At 45.3% G+C, this 19,049-nt stretch overlaps 1 protein-coding gene across 4 annotated transcripts in view; it reads left to right on the top strand.

The window, feature by feature from the left end:
• Nucleotides 1–19,049, top strand: part of SNX29 (sorting nexin 29) — a 535,094-nt gene that overhangs the window by 248,045 nt on the left and 268,000 nt on the right. For all 4 annotated transcript variants that reach the window (XM_027771071.1, XM_014587074.2, XM_027771069.1 and 1 more), the window contains one exon: nt 12,877–12,983. In XM_027771071.1, coding sequence (XP_027626872.1) covers nt 12,877–12,983 — 107 coding nt within the window. The remainder of the gene's footprint in view (nt 1–12,876; nt 12,984–19,049) is intronic.

Genomic DNA, 19,049 nt, shown 5'->3' on the forward strand with positions numbered 1-19,049 from the left:
ATGTGCCTTGGAGAGGATCTTCTTGGGTTGATTCTACTCAGGGTCCTATGTATTTCTTGGGTCTGGATATTTGAATGCCTTTCTAGATTTGGAAAGTTTTCTTCCGGGATCACATGGAATAAATTATCTAGGCCCTTATTATTTTCTTCCTCTTCTGGAATACCAATTATCCGGATGTTGGGGCACTTGATGGTATCCAGTATTCCTCGTATATTATCCTCATTTTTCATGATTTTCTCAATCTTCTTGATACTTTTTTTCTAGGTCAGATTTTTTTGTCTTCTATGTTAGAGATTCGATCTTCTGCCTGGTCTAACCTACTTTTAATTCTTTCAAGGGAGGTTTTGATTTCCTGTTTCACATTCTTCAATCCTAGAAGTTCCATCTGGTTCTTGTTTAAGGTATCCATTTCTTCTTTCAAGTCATGAAAGGGCTTCCTCATCTCCTGGAACTCCTTGTCTCTTTTCTCTTCCATCTCAGTTAGTTTGGTCTCTACAAATATTCTGAATTCCTTATCAGACATATCCACGACATCCATTGTATTGACTGTGGGTGATGCAGGCTTGATGATTTCCCTTGAGGGAGAGGCCTTTTGTTGGTTGCTCATATTTCTTGAGCCTCTGCAATTGTTCCTAGTCATCAGGTAATCTATATGTTGTTTCCTAAGTTATTTAAGGTATCTCTAAGTGTTAAAAGTTGTACAGGATTAGAAAATTGATGATTTCTCTTATGGTTGGCCTACCTGTTGCTCACAATTGCCATTAACTGTTGCCACTGGTTCTGGATGGCCCAAAGTCCTCCCTGTTTCTAAGGAATGGTGAGCCTCTAACTGACCTAATAAGCAACACCCCAAGAGCAAAGAAAAACAAAACGAAAAAAGGAAATTGCACACCACGTGCTATTCAAATCACCAAAATTCAGAGTCCAAAGGCTAGTGGGAAAGAGCCAGAGGATGAGTGATAGGACCAGGTTGGTCGGGCCTGCAGCCTTAGTCTACCTGGTGTCTGGAACTACTGGCTGGCTAGATCCGGTTTGCGGGTGGGGTGGGGTGGGAGTTCACCTTAAAGTCCCAGACAACCAACCTGGGGTCCAAGGAGGAGGAATGGTGGGGATGCACGAAGGTTCGGAGGGGTCCATTTGTTTTGTTTTTAAGAGAGGTTTTTTTTTCTTTTCTTTTCTTTTTTTTTTTTACTATAGGGTATGTGCAGTTGTCAGAGAGACAGAGACAGAAAGTGAGAAATCATCCCCAGGGAGGATGACCATGCCGCAGTCTCTTCTCTTCCATTCTCCCCTCGAGATCTTGGGCATGCATACATATGTGCCTGGCATTAGTTTTAAGCCACTGGTCCGGGACTCAAACCACAGCAACATAACCACTGCACCATCTGCTGGTCCCAGGACGAGTGCAGCTGGGACCCAGGGTTCTTTTCTGCAAACTCTTCTGTACTGCTGGGATTAGGGCAAGAGGACACCCCAGCTAGCATGCTTAACTGCATGTTTTATTCCAGCGCAGAAGTGGTCTTGCTGTGAAACTATCCACTTAATGGGAGAAACATGGCTTTAAAGTTCCTTCAGAGCCTCTGTAGGCTATTCTATATGAGCAGGTGAAAATGTGGCTGGTGGGGGGTGCGGTACAAGTCTGGTTCCATGCAGTGGCCATCCCCAGCTGTCCTTTGTGGGCATTTGCTGGCTAGCTAATCTCCTGGAAGAAAGACAACATCTGAATAGGTGAGCAGATTTCTCTGGAACGAGCAGGAGGAGGTGGAAATCTCTAATGGAGAGGCTTTCTGATTTAAAAAGAAGGTAGATTTCCACTTAGCATTTGACTTTTAAAAATTACCCTATCTTGGGACCAGCAGTTAGCGTAATGGCTATGTCGCTGGACTCTCATGTAGTCGACCATGGTTCACGTCCCGGACCCGGTAACTTAAACTCACGCTGGGTGCGTGTGTGTGCGTGCCCAAGATCCTGAGAGGAGAATGGAGGAGAAGGGATTGTGGCGTGGCCATCTCCCCTGGTGGGTGATTTCTCGCTTTCTGTCTCTCTGTCTGTCTGGCGAGTGCACGTGCCCTATAGCAAAAACCTCTTCAAAAAAAAAAAAATTCCCCTATCTTTACTGTGTGGAGTGAGAATATAAGGTCATTTCAAGTCTGTGGCTAGTTCTCATGTGAGGTATTATTACCCTCATTTTACAGATAAGGAAACTGAGGCCCAGAGCAGTGAGTTAAAATATGCAAGGTCTCATGCTGAAAGTTGCAACCCCCAGTCACATGGTTGTTTCCCCTGGTTCCCAGCCCCCATCCTGAGGCTACTGAGAGTGCAGCCTCCTGTCGTCTCACTTGCCTACAGTAAAGCACTTTGGGCACTTCTGATTTTGGAGGCTCTGAGGGTCTCAGGGGAAACTTAGGGAGGAAGACCAAGCGCACAGTAGTAAGGATTTCTCTTTCTAAAAAACAGGTTTGTATTGTATATAGTTGAGGTTTATAGCACAATATCATGGGCGTACTGTAGATAATTAGATACATTTAGATAGCATAACAGTTATTATAGTGAATCAGATTGTCATATCTATTATCTCACTTTTTTTGGTGACAAGAGCCATTAAAATCTTCTTTTAACACAAATTTTTGACACAGTTTTATTAACTTCAGCTCTCATGTCACACATTGGCACTCTCAGTGGGCTCACCCTATGTCTCTGTGTTTTGGATCCATAGACCTCCATCCCTCCTCCCCTCCCTGCCACCCACCGCTTCTTTCTCTGTCTCTGTCGGTAGTCCCTATGACGGACCACAGCACTGCTGTGACAAAGAGCCAGACTGTGAGCCAAGGGGTGCTTCTACCCCTTTTCGGTTATATGCAGTTCCTCTTCTGTTCTAGAAAAGAACATTCCCCTCAGTCCATGGTTCTTGGTTCTATCACCTTTATACTACTACAAGTCTGGATTGTTCAGATACTTCATTTTTTCTCAGCATCCACTAGGGCATGATTTGGGTAATATTTTCTTGCCTTGGATATCATGTGAATCCCTGCTTTCCATCAGAGAATCAGCTATCTGTGACATGGGACTATATTATGTTTTTAAAGAATTTGGTTTTAACTTTCTGAAGAGTTTGGCATTTGTAGTGTTTTTATACCATGAGTTGACAACCCAAAAGGGTCAGAGCATGCACATGCGTGTGTGTGATATGTGTAGGGATGTAAGTTTCCTTTGGTGTTTAACAAGTAGCTTTGGACCTGTGCCACACGTGGCAGTTGGGACTGCAGAGGGGAGAGGGCCCTGGGTGGCAGGAAAGCAGTGTGAAGAGTTGGGGAGGGCTGAGGTTTTGAACTCTGGCTGATTGGGGTTCAGGTTACTGGGTCTGTTGTTGACAGTGTTAACTAAACACCCAAACCTCCATGTTCTCATCTCTGAAGTGGAGGTTATCACACAGTGTGTGGTATTCGAGCCTCATGTGGGGTGATGTATTGGCCACACAGCACTGTGTTTCCTGGGGCTGGAGTGGGACCATGGCAGGGTGATGGAGCCTTCCCTCATGCCATGGGCAGCCTTCTTATCAGGGCTATGGTTTCTTCTCTGTGTGTGCTACTTTCTTTGCAAGCACCTGGCTTCTCCTAGGAAACTCTAGGCTAATAAGTATTTCTTATTTTGCGGGACTCCTTTCCCTGAGGTAGCAGCTGGGTGGCTAGCAGCTGAAGTTCATCTGTTACTCTGTCCCAAAGCCGTCATATTCAGTGGTAAGTTAGAAAGTCCAAGACAGAAACTCTTCTGAGAGATGCTGGAGACTCGCCCCCGCCGACACCAGGGTTTTGTGGAGCCAGAGCTAGGGGATTAGTCATAGCAGCGGTGTAACCCCAGGGCAGGGAAGGATGGACATTCCCAGTTGTCCTCTGCTGTCGGGCCTCGTGACGTGTGCTCGACAAGGGTCAGGGTGAGAAAGAGCAATCCCCACTTGGTACGCTGGCAGAGGCAGCAGATGGTGCAGGGACTTGGGCTTGGACTCGGGCTTGGGCCTGGCCCGGGCCGACCTGGCTGTTTGCTAGCTGTCTGACCTGGGTGAGTCACATCACCCCTATCTCTGACTTTCCTGAGGTTAATAGTGTCTCCCTTGCATGTTTATTGTGGGAATAAGAAATGATACGAAACGAAAACACTTAGCTCGGCGCCTGAGGTGGGAGTCCCGGGGAGGGGATGACCCACCCCTCGCCGCCTGCTCCTGGCCGCACCCTGAGAATTGCTCTGCTTCCTTGTGGTGCTTCATCCTCTGCCTCTTGGGGCTGGGACTAGCATGTTCTCATTTTACAGCTGGAAGGTTTCAGAGGTTGGGCTTTTACCTAGTCTGGTGGTTTTTATCACCTTTATACTATTGGATCCTGATTTTATATCTCCAACTCTAAGCTCTCCCCTTAACTCCAAGCCCACACATGTCCTGTCATGTCTGTGACATTTATTCCCCAGTGGTCAGTGACTGTTTCAAGGCTGACTGGTCTGGCCACCAAGCTCTAATCATGCACCTCTCCCCATCACACTGCCCCTTACTAATTTTCCCCAGCTTGGTGAAATGATAGTCCCGTTCTTCCAGGTTGCTGAGACCAAAAATCTTAGTTACTTTGACTCTTCATTCAGACCCTTACCAAACCTATCAGCATGTCTTGCTGATTTTATTTTCTAGCCTCTTCCCTTCTCTGTCTTACCCTTGTCCTCACCGTGGCCTAGGCCATCACCCTTACTCCTGCTTGGGGGACTGTGGAGGTAGCATCCTGACCAGTGGCATGGTCGGGTTTCCCAGGAAGAAGGTGCCGAGACCGATGTAGGAGTGCAAGGGCTATTTGGGGGATGATGCCTGTGGAAGATGGGGGTGGTGCAACTCTAGCAGAGAAAGCCTTAGACCTGGATTCAGAGTTGGTATAGCTTGTGTCCCCCCACAGTCCCCCTTGGTCCCGGGGGGGCACTCTGTGTAGAGACTGTCCATGAGAGGGGCCTGGCATTGGACAGGAATCCCTCTCGGGCCTCAGCCATTGGCCTAGCTGCCAGGAGGAGCAGGGTGTCCTGGAGGCTGTTGGGCAACTGCACTCCTTGTGTGGATGGCAAGGGATTCTATGGTGGGAGATCTGAGCTGTCTCCCTCCCTGGCCGCTGTGTAGCTCCCCCTCTCACCACTTCATACAGCTGTGGAATGATCTTTACCAAACATCCACCTTTTGTTCAGAATTTTCCAGTGGGCTCCTTTTTGCTCAGAATAAGGTGCCATAGCCTGCAACCCCCACCGTCCTCTCTCTGACCTCATTTCCTGTCCATCTCTCCCTCATTCATTTTCCTTAGCCACACTGCCCTCACTGACCTCTTTGCTGTTCCTGCAACGCACGGCACTGGTGCCCATTCAGGGCCTTTTCACTTGCTCCTCCCAGGAGTGCTCTCCCCCGGGGTTGGGCAGGCTTGCTCCCACTTTATTCTGGTCTCTGCTCAGATAGCCTCCCTAGTGATGCCTCGCCTTACACCTTACTCAGTGAGCACTGTCCACCACTCAGTTAGCCAGACCAATGGAGTACATATAGATACCCGAGAGGGATTGACTGCAGAGATTGGCTCACAGGATTATGATGGCTGAGAAGTCCCACACGGGCCTTCTGCAGCTGGGGATCCAGAGATGCTGGTGGCATAACTGCCCAAGTCAGAGGCAGGGAAGCCAGTGGCGCAACTCTCAGTCCAAGGGCAAAAGCCTGAAGTTCAAACACAGATGAGACTTGAGTTCTGATACCCAAGACAGTGGAAGATGTTTGACCCCACATGTCTTCCGTACTTGTTCTTCCAGGCCCCTATTGATTGGATTGTGCCTGCCCATGCCGAGGGAGCCTCTTCCCACATCTACGCAGACTCACATGCTAATTTTTTCTGGGAACACCTCACAGACAAACGCAGAGTAGTGGTTTATCAGGTTTCTAGGTGTTTCTTAGTCCAGTTGAGTGGATCCCCCAAACCAACCATCATGCCACGATTTCCTCACGCTGTCATCTCCTGAAGCAAGTCTCACGTTTTATGTCACTTTTATTTTCTGAGCGTTCCCCTGAGAATGGAAACTTTGTTTAGGAACCCACCTCTCTTCTTCTACACTCCACTGTATCTCTTGTGTCTAGTGTCTGACACGTCGTGGACCTGCTGTAGCTGGTTGGGAATGAGTAGAATGAAAGACTTACCCAAGGTCACCCAGTGGTGAGCTGTGGAGCAGACTTTGGGCCGATGTCCGCCTAGTCGCAGACCTCTCTGTCTTGCTTACGACGCTCCACCTGGTGAGCTGCAGTGATACCTGGGAAGTTTCGGCTGCTGTCAGGAAGACTGCTTTGCTGGAACAGCCCCGGGCCCTGCTCTCTCATGGGGATCACTGGGGGCTCACCCAGGAGGAACCTTTCTTCTTTGGAAGCGTGGGGGTGTCCCAGGTTACACCCCCATGCCTCCCTTTCCCTAAACCTGGCCTGCCATTACAGGACCGGGTATATTTCCTTTTGTCCATTAGCATGACTCAGGAAACCATCTCTGAATTTAAAATGACTCTGTCTCCTTTTTGGCAACTAGCACCTCCACTGTTTGTGTCTGGGGTCACGCTAAGCTTGTTCAAGTGGAAAGCAAAACAGCAACCATACCACACTGTTTGCATGCTGCTCTCTATGGCGCTTGAAGTTTTGCTTAAAATAATTAGGTAGAAAACCCTATATGTTCTTTTGTGCCTCACGGTGAGACCAGAGTAGTGTCTACCTATCTTAGATGACTTATCATAGGCACCCCAAACAGCTACAGCAGGCTGCAATGAGGTGGAAACTGTGTGGTGGTTTCTAAGTCTGAATAACCTGATGTTGCTAACTAACCACAGCTTTTCTGGAACATGAAGAACAGTTCTGACTGACAGTAAATGTCTCTGTGCTCCTACCAAACATAATTTCAGCATCTATTTGAATTTAAAAAGAGGAGGCTTATTGCTTTTGCCAGATCATTCTTTTTCCATTTGGAGTCTAACTTCTGTAATTACGCCATCATAGAAATACAGAAGAAAATTGCTGACTACTAAGAATATAGACAAGTAAAATAGAATGTAGGTTTTCCTGTGAATAATGTGGATGTTAACTAGGTTGATATGGTTATGGGGGGTTCCTGTGCTGGACAAATAACATACCTACTTCAAGTCTGGCATGAGATTAAAATGGCCAGTGACCCATTTGGAGGCACCAATCAGATTATTCATTTGAAAATGCTTTGGACACCCCCAAATGCTATGCCAGTTGAAGTGATAGTATTATTTTGATTTTTCTGGGAAACCATTGAATATGGATGTAGGTTTCAAGTTTTGGTTAATACATTAAATGCATAATTCATTTATCCGCCTCCCTTCCCTCCTCCCCTTTGTTCTTTCCATCTTCCTTTTCCTTTCTTCCATGAATGTGAGAGACAGAGACAGATGACGCCCCCGATAGGGTGCTCGCGCCACGATCCACCCTCAGCTTCTGCTAGCTCAGTCAGGGCATGTGTGCCCGTGGTGTTCAGGAAGGTCTCTGGGCACAGCGAGAAGCTTCCCTGTGGGTCAGCCTCCCACAACGTTGTGTTACCATTGCACCACTGTCCGGCCTCACACGTTTATTCTCTGCTTTTCGACATGTCTTTGTATTTTAACCTTTTAGGCATAATTCAAATTTCTTATTGAAAATGAAATTTCATATAGAGGAAAGTTTCTCTCTGTGTGTGTGTGTGTGTGTGTGTGTGTGTGTGTGTTTTAATATTGGCCAAGGCACTTTTATACAGCCCTCAGCCAGGGAAAAATGTAAAGTTCTGAGCAGTGTCAAAGTAACTTGAAATATGGACTGAAGTTAGTGATGAAACTTACGTTTGAGAAGGGTCAGCCCCATAGCTCAGCAGTTAAGTGCCCTGCACAGAAAGCTGGATCCCACATGGCGCACTGTGGTTTGAGTCCTGGCCTTGGCAACTTGGAAACATGCTTGGCACATGTGGTTGTATGCCTAAAATCCCGATGGGGTTAGGAAATGGAGGAAAAAGGATTGTGGCATGACCATTTCCCCAGTGAGAATGTGACCCCCCCAACACATACACACACACACACACACACACACACTCTTTGTTTTCCTCTTTCTCTGGTGAGTGCGTGTACCCACTGGCAAATAAAAAAATAAAAATAAAATTAGGCTGACTCCATGGCCTGGTGTTAAGGCAGCCAAATGGCTGAGTCCTGGACTCAGTGGTTTGAGAAATACACTCGCCATATGTGCTTGCGTGACCAAAATCCTGACAGGAGGGAGAAATGGAGGAGAAGGGATTGTGGCACGGCCATGCCGTGGGGGTGCTCTTTCTTGTCCCTCTGGTGTGCATGCATTCTTTCCTTTTCCAGGAAAAGTGTAAGAAAGTTTTAGTTTGATCATTCTCAAATGTTTATATTTATTGTTTAGATTTGACTTTCAAAATCCAATCACAGTGAGATCTTTCCGGTTGGTTTTGGGGATGTGCTGTGTGGGATGGCATTGTAACCGACTGGTTTTGGTTCTCAGATGACTTGCCATTGCTCAGTCTTGTGTAGTGCCGCCTTTTTTGAATACTCGGATGTTCTCCTACTCGCGAGGCAAACGAAACTTTCTTGGCTTGAAAGTAAGAAATCAGGTGTTACGCTTAATATAAACTTAGGCTAGTGGTATGAACGACTTCTCATACCTTGGCATGTCTTTACCTTTATATTTGGCAATACAGAGGTGAGAGGTATCTACCCTATTAAATTGCTTTCCTCACTTTGTAAATATTAATCCTTAAGCTATAGAGTTATAGAGCAAGTATGTCTGTTAGTTTTCTCTTTTGTAAATACTGGCCAGATGGGACCACATCACCATCTTTTTACTCCAGGTCTCACTACAGGTCTTAGTTAGGAATCTCTCAGGAAGTACAACTGAGGCCCAACTATAATGGAATGCGCAAAAGTGTGCAGATGGAAGGCGGGTTCAGATCCTGGGTTGACCTGAACAGTCCAGGCACACATGCGCCATGGTCCTGATGGGCTGAGAGGGTGGGGAGAGGTTTATAGCATGAGAGAGACCCTGTCGAGGGTACCAGCCTCTTCTGCTCACCTTTAAGAAATAAATAGGCTTTTAAAAGTACCTGTTGAATGGTTAAAGGTATTGCTTTAGACACATACTGCAGTGTAACCGATTACCCTAAAACGTAGCAGCTAATAACAACAGTTACTATGTCACAGTTTGTGTGGCTTGGCTGTGTGCCTGGCTCTGGGGCTCTCACTAGGCGCCATCAGTGTCAGCTGAAGCTTCAGCTATCATCCCAAGGCTCAACTCGTGTGGCCTCGTTGGCTGTTAGCTAGATGCATCTGTTCTTTGCTGTGTGGTTCTCTCCTTAAAGCAGCTCGCAAGATGGCAGCTGGTTTTCTTTAAAGTGAGTGAGTGAAAGAGGCCATGAAGACAGAAGCCACAGTCTTTTTATAACTTAACTGCAGCAGTGACATCCCTTCACTTCTGTTGTATTCTGTTCATTAGAAGTGAGTCAGTAAGTCCAGCCCAAACTCAAGGGGTAGGAATTATGTAAGAATGTGAATACCAGCAGGCAGCGATCTTTGGAGGCCATGGTGAGACTTTTCTCATACCAATGAGAAAAGTATGATTAATTTTTTATTCTATTATTTTTATACATGGAATTGAAGTTTCTGCCATGCTTATTAGAGCCGCAGGAGCTGAACCAGGGCAGGAGAAAGTTAGATAGCTACAGAAGAAAGTTGACTGACTAGTTGCTAAAAGAACTTTTGTAAATTCATGACTGTCCAAGTCTGTTCCTATATCCTTGAAGGTCAAAAAGCTTTTTTTTCCATCTGCTTCCTCCAGCATGAAAGATTGCTGATTCTTCTTAAATGCACTCACAGAGGGCCTGGTGCCTGGAGGGTAGAGGCCGGAGGCCTGATTGCTGATGAGATGTGTAGACCTGCAGCAGGTTGGCGGCCAGGACTTGCTGAGCAGCAGGGTCTCCCTGTGGAGGGGAGCATTCTGGGCCTGGCAGGCATTAGAACAGAGGCAGACTAGAGGCTGGTAGTTACACTTCTTGGGTATAGACGAGTACCAGCTCTGCTAACCAGCCATAGTTAGTTAGCTAACTACCCCCGATGGCCACACCTGCCAAGGTACTCCTGCCTGGCGGCCCTGCCGCTGGGCACTGCCGTCTTACCTAACTTCTCTCAGTCCCATTTCTAAGTGGTCTCCCCACAAATTCTGATTCACTTAGTTTACAGAAATATAGCTTATATTTTGAAATAAAAATTTTATAGGCATGTGAGTAAAAAGTTGTTAGTTCTCCTTCTCAACCTTCCAAGGGTTTGAAACTTTTTAAATGAATTCTTTAATAGCTGCCTCAATATCTCTGAACAAGCTGATTCTACTTTTTGACTTTTCTATTGTAGCCATTATTGATTCTCACTGAGAAAGAAGAACTCTCTTCGACTCCTCCAGCTTCAGAACACGAACACACACACACACACACACACACACACACACACACACACTCTCTCTCTCTCTCTCTCTCTCTCTCTCCCCCACCCTCTGGCATAGTCCTAGCATCATTGTGGTTAGATTAATCTCCAGTGACTATGTTACTCTGACTCTGAAATGCTACCCACAGATGAGCAGTGAGGTACGAGAGCGTTTGTCCTGCACCACGTTTTCGTTTTTCTGAAGTTAGTACTTGTCCTTTTGTTGTCGTTTAGTGTTGTATATACTTCTTATCACTCATTCAGCTCCAAGTCCTCCCACTGTAAATTCTGCAGAGTATTCGAACACTGTAGGTCGCCTGCTCCTTGTATCCAGACAGTCTCTCCCGGCACCCCTCCCCTACTCTAGTTAGAGGAAGCCTGGGTGTGTTGTGGACCCCCTGACTGTCCTTCTTTCCACTTTTAAAAAAAGACAGCTTTATTGAGATTATTCACACACCACACAATGTCCCATTTAAGGTACACAATTCAGTGATTTTTAGTCCATTCACAAAGGTGTTGTGGCATTACAAGTGTCCAGTTCCAGAACACTTTCATCATCCCCAGAAGGAACCACATACCCAGTGGTAGTTTCCCATTATCCTTCCCTTCTCCAGCCCCTAGAAACTAATAGTTATCAGTGCTAGTATTTTGGACTTTTCATGTAAGTGGACTCGTACAATATGTGGTCTTTTGTCTTTGGCCTGTTTTGCCTAACATAACATCTTCAAGGTGTATCTACATCTACATTGTAGCACGGGTCAGTATTCGTTTTTATGGATGAATACTATTCCATTTCATGGCTATACCACATTTTGTTCATTTTATCAGTTGATAGCCATTTGGGGGATTTCTACTTTTGCTTATCATGAATACTTTGAGTCACTTTCATTTTGGATTCCTAATATCTTAGAGTTTATATTTCACTACTCATAGATTTCATCCCTTCTTTTGCTAAGGAAGCTAAAGTTTTTGAGAAATTTACGTGTATGAACATGTTTGTATCCTGTTTGTAACATGGTTTGGTTTTGTATAATTCTACATTTGAAATAGTTTTTCCTAAGGATGTCGAAGGTATTATTCCTCTATTGTTTTCTAGCTTGTGGTATTGCTTTTTAGAAATCCTCTGCCATATCTAACAATTTTATCCTTTATGAGAATTCTGCTTCCACTCTGGAAGTTTGTAACCTATTCTCTGTCTCCCATGGTCTGAGGAGTGGGCCTTTCTTTTCTTGTTGTGCTGGGGACTTGTTGAGTTCTTCCCTCAACTCTTGTTGTGCTGGGGACTTGTTGAGTTCTTCAGTCAACTCTGTCTGTTGGTTCTGGCACATTCTTGACTGTATCTTTGATTTCCTCTTCACTCTTAACTTTTTCTTTTCTTAAGCTCTTCTCATTTGAACTTTTAGTTTTCTATTTCCCTTTTTGTTTTCCATTTTGTTGTTCTTTGCCTTTGTTTCTATATCCTTTAGTCAATTAGTTTCAGTCATAGAGTGCGGACACTTGGTATATATTAAGTGGGGACATACAGTGCCTCTCCTTCATAGCCTGGCTTGCTTCTAAAACACACCACTGTGTGCCATTCTTAGGGTCTATTTTGGCTGGTTCCTAAATGAGCTTTAAAAAGAATATACACTGTGTTTTAAGAATATGGATTTGAGTAACCAGTGGCATAGGAGCTCTTTTCTTCTCTGGTTTTCTGGCCCATTTCCATTTTCCATTTATTCTTTACAACATGGGCATATGAGGACTTATACCCTCTGGCACAAACAGTACCCAGAAGTGTCCACTGTGCTCATTCTCGGGAGCACCTGGGAGCCAGTCTCTTTAAGATACCGTTGCATTGCCATTGGATGTTGGTTTTAGACTCTTTTTAGAGGCTGCCTTGCTATCACCATCAGGACAGTTTACAAATGCTGATTCTTTTTGGTTCTGTGTATAATCCGATCCCTGTTACTGTTGTACATCAGGCTATAGACGGGCAGTACTGTACTCACTGGGTAACGTCTCTGTTGGAGAAGAGGTAAGTTGGCCAACATAAAAGACGCAAGCGTAGGCTCCTATGTCTTGCCAAAGCATTGCCTGTTGTCCCTGACTTGGAAAGGAATGTCAAGATTATTTCCCAGACTCTTACGTATCGCTCATGAGAGTTGTAGCATTGTTAAAGTACAGGATATCTCTCACTTTATTGTTCTTGTGTGAAAATGTTGCGACATTGAAGTAATCAGTAATTTTTCTTTTCTTAGAAAGAGCTTTTCCTCTGAGGAAGGCATTTGGGAAAGGAGGATTTTTTTCTCTCTCTTTTCTTACTGGGAGAAGAATTTTTGGTTACTGTTAAAATATTTATTTAGTGTCTTTCTTTTCCTAAAGTTGTTCCAAGTCCTTGGAATGTTGATGGAGAAGTAACAGTCACTGAGCAGAAGCCGGGAGAGGTTGCTGAAGAGCTAGCAAGTTCCTACGAAAGAAAGCTCATTGAGGTAAGGCGGGCCGAGTCTGTACCTCTTTATCCCTGGTGTTGGCTGCTGCTGGTACTTTCCAAGAACAAGCTCAACGTGTTAAAACAGAGACATTAGTAAAATAACCAGTAGTTGCCAGCTCTACTCTATAGCAAAAAAAAAAAAAAAAAAAAAAAAAAAAAAAAAAAAAAACACCCCCCCCCCCCCCCCCCCCCCCAAGAAACCAAACCTAGTGTACTTGATAAGATAAAAGAACCGATTCTTGGAAAAATGTTAATGAGAAATGTTAAACATAAATAGGTAATGTTCAAAATAAGACAACAGGGTCAGCAGATGGCGTAGTGGTTACATTGCTGAACTTTCACATGGCTGACTGTGGTTTGAATTCTGGAGTAGCTTGAAATTCATCCCCGATGCATGTGCGTGTGTCGGAGACCCCAGGCAGAGAATGAAAGAGAAGGGATTGTGTTGTGGCCATTCCCCCGGGGAGGTGATTTCTCACTTTCCCTCTTGCTTTCTCTGTCTCCCCCCACCCCCCATGAACACATGTACTCTAAGGTAAAAACTTCTTTAAAAGGTAGTAATAAATAACTAAGACAACAAATATAACCTCAGGTTTGGAGGAGACTAAAAACAGGAAAGAATATCGCATATAACTCTGTGCTGATAGATGTGAAAATATGTATGAGGTGGATATTTTCTAGGATAACTTTTTTTTAATAAAAATTAAATGAAGATGAGGCATAGTGCCTAAAGGAACAGAAAACCTGTGAAAGGAAGTTGTAAATTGCTTAAAGAACCGGTTACCTAGGAGGTAGCAACCTAGATGGTGTGACAGTGATTTCCCAGGAACTCTTTAGGGTATGCAGAGCCCTCTGCTCTTTAAATTTCCTTAAAGTATTTTTAATATACATCTGCATCTTGGTCCAATCAAACATTGCCTTGATATAAAAAACTTGACAAAAGTACCGTTAGAAAGAAAACTATAGGCCAATTGCTTTTGTGCATAGATGCATAAAAATTCTAGCACATTATTACCCAGTCAAATTCTGTCACACATGAAAAGAACACTGTACATAAAAAGTAGGGATTACTTAGGATTTTAAAGATGGTTTAATGTTAGGAAATTCATCCATGTAAGTTCTCTCATTAATAGGGTAAAGAAGAAAATCCAGATATTTTTCTTGATAGGTATTAACAAGTCATTTGTATAGTTTTTTAGCATCGACGCCTGATAGGGTAATCTTCATAAGTGAGGAGTAGAGGTACCTCTTTGATACGATAGAGAGTTTTTAGCAGAAACCGTTGACTATCACCATACTCAGCGTAAAGCCGGGAGGCATTTTCTGGTCAGATGTGTGTATATGTTGTAGTTGTAACTTGGTGGCAGTATTACAAGTTATGTCTGTAGTGCACACGTATACATACAAGTGTGCAAGTATACCTGCAAATACTTTCCAGATCTCCCACAGTGCATACATGTTGTTTTTATCATTTTGAAAATGCCCACTAATTGTTACAGAGACGTACCTGAGCTAGGAGTGGGTTTCAGAGGCAGACCCTTGGAAGAGGACCCTCTCAGCCCATCCCTGGTTCAGGATGCCATTCCTAGGGTCTGTTTTGGCTGGTTCTTAAATGAAGTTTAGAGAAGAGAGGTGACCGAAGAAGCAACTTGTACTCCAACCCAAGTGAGTGCCAGAAAAGCAGGGTGGGATCTTGGAAAAACAGGCTGTGGGGCAGAGTCGCCCTCTAGGCCGGGAAGGCCTGTGTAGTGATCTCCGAGATCTTTCTTCAGCTGCAAGGCTGGCATGCTCATCTGTAACTCTGGCTCCCAGGGGTTTGAGACGGCAGAGACTAGCCACTCAACCTGCTGAGCTGAGCATGGTCAGTTCATTCATGGGGCCAGGTGGTTGGTGGTTTTACTTGATCTTCACTGGACATGTAATTAAACAAAACTCGGTATAGGGAAGAGTTGGCAGGTATGAAAAGCAAGAAGGAAGTGGGCCTGGAACAGAGTGGACACGGGGAGAGAGATCGCACTGTGCCTGGAGAGATGGTTGGATCAGACAGACGTCGTGGCATGGCTCCGTCAACTGTCTGCTTTGACCATGTGACATCCGTTGTCATTTCTGTATGATGACTTCAGCTGTGATAGGCAGAGAGACTGAGGCATTGCGGGATGTTATTATCTGCTCTCCTTTCCTTGTTCTTCTCACTAATGTTGAACTGCCGAATGAGAGGGAGCTCGTGGTCCAGGTGTAAAGATTTCTCTTGCTAGCCCCAAGCTTTTCTCTTCCTTCTATGATTCCTTTACCCCAGGAGCAGTGGGGTTAAGAGATGTGTGGGGCTCCAAGGCTGACAGAGATAGGAGGTCAAAGCAGAGAGGTCCTCAAATGGCATTTGCCACCCCAGATGGCTCTTTTGTTCCTCTCTGGTTGCAAAATGAGCTTCCATCAGTGCTCTCTCCTCTGTGGAGAGCGTTAGCATTTCATTACACCAAGGCTTCTGCCCCGCCTCAGCGTTCACGTGGTCAGAGCCCCTTACTACCTTATTGTGACATTCCTCTGTCGTTTTAGTAATGGTTGATTTTCACAGAGTAGTAAACCCATGTTGGAGTGGAGTAATGAAAGAATGTTGGAAAATGTTGAGGAAAGTAGATGCAGTCTATTTTTATTTCAGAAGGACAAAGGAAGGAGACACATTGTATTCTAGATACTATGGCTGTTTGGAGCACTGTAACATGTGCACCCCAGTGTAAAGGCGTTCCTGCACTTGTGCCTGTCTTTGGAATCATGAAAACCACCTTGTCCATCTACACATACAGGCTACACTTAGGTGCTCAGTGGTCTGGAATCCATCGTCCCAGACAACTTAGATCCAAAGTCAGCACTTGAATTTATCTTTTAATGGCTGGTGAGCACTGAGGGCCAACAACTGGAGGTATAAAGATTGTTCCTGACATCCTGTGATTGTTAACTTTGGAAAACGAGAAGGAAAGGTAAATGCTGGCAGAGGAAAAAACAATACTAGTAATATGATCACCTATAATGCACTAAGCGTGAGCTGTCAGGAGCAGACTTTTTTTTCCCCCTGGCTAGAGCGTGCATGCACTCGCTGGAGACAGAGAGAGGGAAAGTGAGAAAGCACCTCCAGGAGGCATGGCTATTCCTCCACATTTTCTTCAAGATTTTGGACACACACATACATACACACATGCGCATGCTTGCCCCTGGTGTGTATTTCAAGCCACCAGGTCTGGAATTAGAACTGTGCAGTGGGCCATGTGGGAGTTAGCTGTATTAACCTCCATGACATCTGCTGGCCCCAGGAACATTACCTTTATTTCCAGTGCTGAGGCTTCTACGTAGATGAATTTGTGAGCCTCAGAAGAAATCCTAAAGAATGATACTGTAGCCCTTTCTAGCTCAGACGAAGCTCTGAGAAGTTTAGTAATTAGCCCAAGATTTCCCAGCTGGGATGAAATAGAGCTGGATTTGAACCAAGCAGCCAGTCCAGCACAGAGCCCGGCCCATAAACGTGTGCTGTGCTCTGGAGGGCCTTGCTCACTGAAGGAGAATAGTGTTAACCTGACAGATGTGATGGTTGTGGTAATGTTCAGAGAATGAGTGAGTGGAGATGGGGAGGAAAGCGAGCAGTAGATAACAGAAACCATGGCCTTGGCTGTTCGAAATAGTCCTGGGAGGAAGGTACGGCGCCCTTTTGTTACTGGAGAAGGGGGGTGACTATGTCTTATCTGTGGCTGGGTTTACCTGCTTCTGAAATAAATATAGCCTAGTACCAGGCCAGGAGCTCCTGGGCCATTTTCAATGGTTTCTTCATTGCCTAACACAGCTCCAACATGTAGTGGGAGCTCCACAAACAGGGAATAGAATAGCAATCTATTGTTTAGTGTATTGCTACGGGATGATAAATATGAGTTCTGGAACCCCAGATTAGGAGTGAGTTGTGTGAAGCACCACAATCAAGACCTTTATAGAGCTGAGCACATCCTGGTGGAAAGAATTAGGTTATCTCACAAGAGGAAAGATGAGTTCTTTAGAGGAGACAAACTTCCTTCGGGCACTCAGTTCTCAGGGATGTTTACAGCGTGGAGAGGCTGGGGAGGACACTGAGTAACAGACGTACTGACTCACTGAGGGCACGTTCCCCGAGGACCTTCTAAGCATCCTTTAGCTTCCTTCTCCTTCAGCATCTCCCCCAGCCTGGGAGCAGCAGATTTGATGGTTCTCGGAGATGAGCCAGGAAAGATTCAAGGTTGAAGCAGAGATAGCTCTTAAATGGCATTTACTTCTGTAGATTGAGTTTTCCTTCTTTCTTGATGCAGTGGAGGAAAGTGTTTTGGTTGCAAAGTCTTTGATGTTTCATCTGTAGATAGCATCATGTATTTTATTTCTTATTGATAGAGGGAGCGTGTGACAGTGAGAGAACCTCCCCCGCCCCTGCCCCTAGTTGGTTGGGGTCAAGCTGCAATTCCTTCTCCTCCATTTTCCCCTCCTGTCAGGATTTTGGGCATGTACACACATGCACACAGTATGTTCTCAAGTACCTGGGGCTAGGATTTGAGCCACAATCAGCCATGTGGGATCTGGCTCCTTTAACCTCTGTGCTATGGTCCTGGCCCAGGATTAGCTTTCTGTTAACCCCAAACTGGTCCTAGGTTGCAGAGATGAATGAGACACAGTATTATCTTTGGGAGCTTATAGTCTTACGGGTGAGCAGACATGCCCATTTATGGTCCTCAGGAAGCAGGGTGGAAGGCAGACATAGAGTACACCTGTAGGGGCCCATAGGTGTGTGTTTGACAGCAGTTCTGCAGAAGTTGGGACCTACCTGAAGCTCCTTTAGATGGTTTCTTCTTTGTGACCATTAGTGGTGATCACGGTTTCTTTTGTAAACTTCCCCATCTCTTTTGAAGTTCTAAGACATCAGAAGAGATGGATTTGTTCTCATCAAGGGTTTTGAAGATAAAAGATATTGGGCACATCCAAAATAGGTCTGTTCTAAGACTTTTTGCCTTTTTAGGTACAGTTGCTTTGGTTTAGACTCTTCTGGAGATTTTCCGTTCTATTCCAGCAGTTGCCTTTAAGGCAGATGTAAAATATCGGTGGCTTGGGGGCTTTAATCTGCATTTCTTTGCCTCTGCCTTCTGTAGCCTGCTGGTTTGGAAAGCACATGGTATCCCAGGTCAAACTGAGTTCAGATCTGTTACTTACTGCCATGTGTTGCTGGGCAGGCAGGCCATCCAACCTCTCCAGGCCTCAGGTTCTAGGTCAGTGAAATGCAGCCAGTAATCCCTACCAGTGGCATTGCTGTAAGGATTAGATGTAAAGCGCCCAGGGCAGTGCCTGCAGCAGACAGGAGGAGGCTTTGTACTCCTTGTCCCCTTTCTCTTCAGAGTTCCTCAGGAGGGTTACCTCTTCACATTGCTTGCTGCCTTGGTGGGCTGGTAAATTCAAGTCCTCTGTCCTCTTTGTGGCTCAGGGAGGACAGGGCCTGAGCTGAGGCCAAGGGAGCTCTAACTCTCAAGTTACATAAGAAGGCAACAGTGTTTGAGAGGCCGTTTATTAAACCGCACTTAGCAATTAGCACTTACTCAGCTGAGTAATAACAGTCAGTCTGCTAAGGCTCGAGTTGTTTCTATGTTGAACTTGCCGAGCTGTTTGGTTCCTGTTCCCTCTGTGAGCCAGATCATCCCACTTTCCTGACTGTTTAGGTTATAATCTCCTTCTGTTGCTTACCGCCAGAGTGTGCTAACTTCAATGAAGCTTTCTGTGTCTGTCATCAGTAGATGCTATTTCTTTTCTTTTTCTTTTTTTTTTTTTTTGAGAATTTTTTGCTATAGGGTACATGCGCTCGCCAGACAGAGAGAGACAGAGAGGCAGAAAGAGAGAAATCACCCCCTAGGGGGGATGGCCACGCCACAATCCCTTCTCCTCCATTCTCCTGTTGGGATCTTGGGCACGCATACACATGCGCCCAGTGTGAGTTTTAAGCTACCGGGTCCGGGACTTGAACCGTGGTTGACTACATGGGAGTCCAGCGACACAGCCATTACACCAACTGCTG

The sequence above is a fragment of the Tupaia chinensis genome, unplaced genomic scaffold, assembly GCF_000334495.1.
Source record: "Tupaia chinensis unplaced genomic scaffold, TupChi_1.0 Scaffold000182_1, whole genome shotgun sequence".
NCBI classification, from domain to species: Eukaryota; Metazoa; Chordata; class Mammalia; order Scandentia; family Tupaiidae; genus Tupaia; species Tupaia belangeri.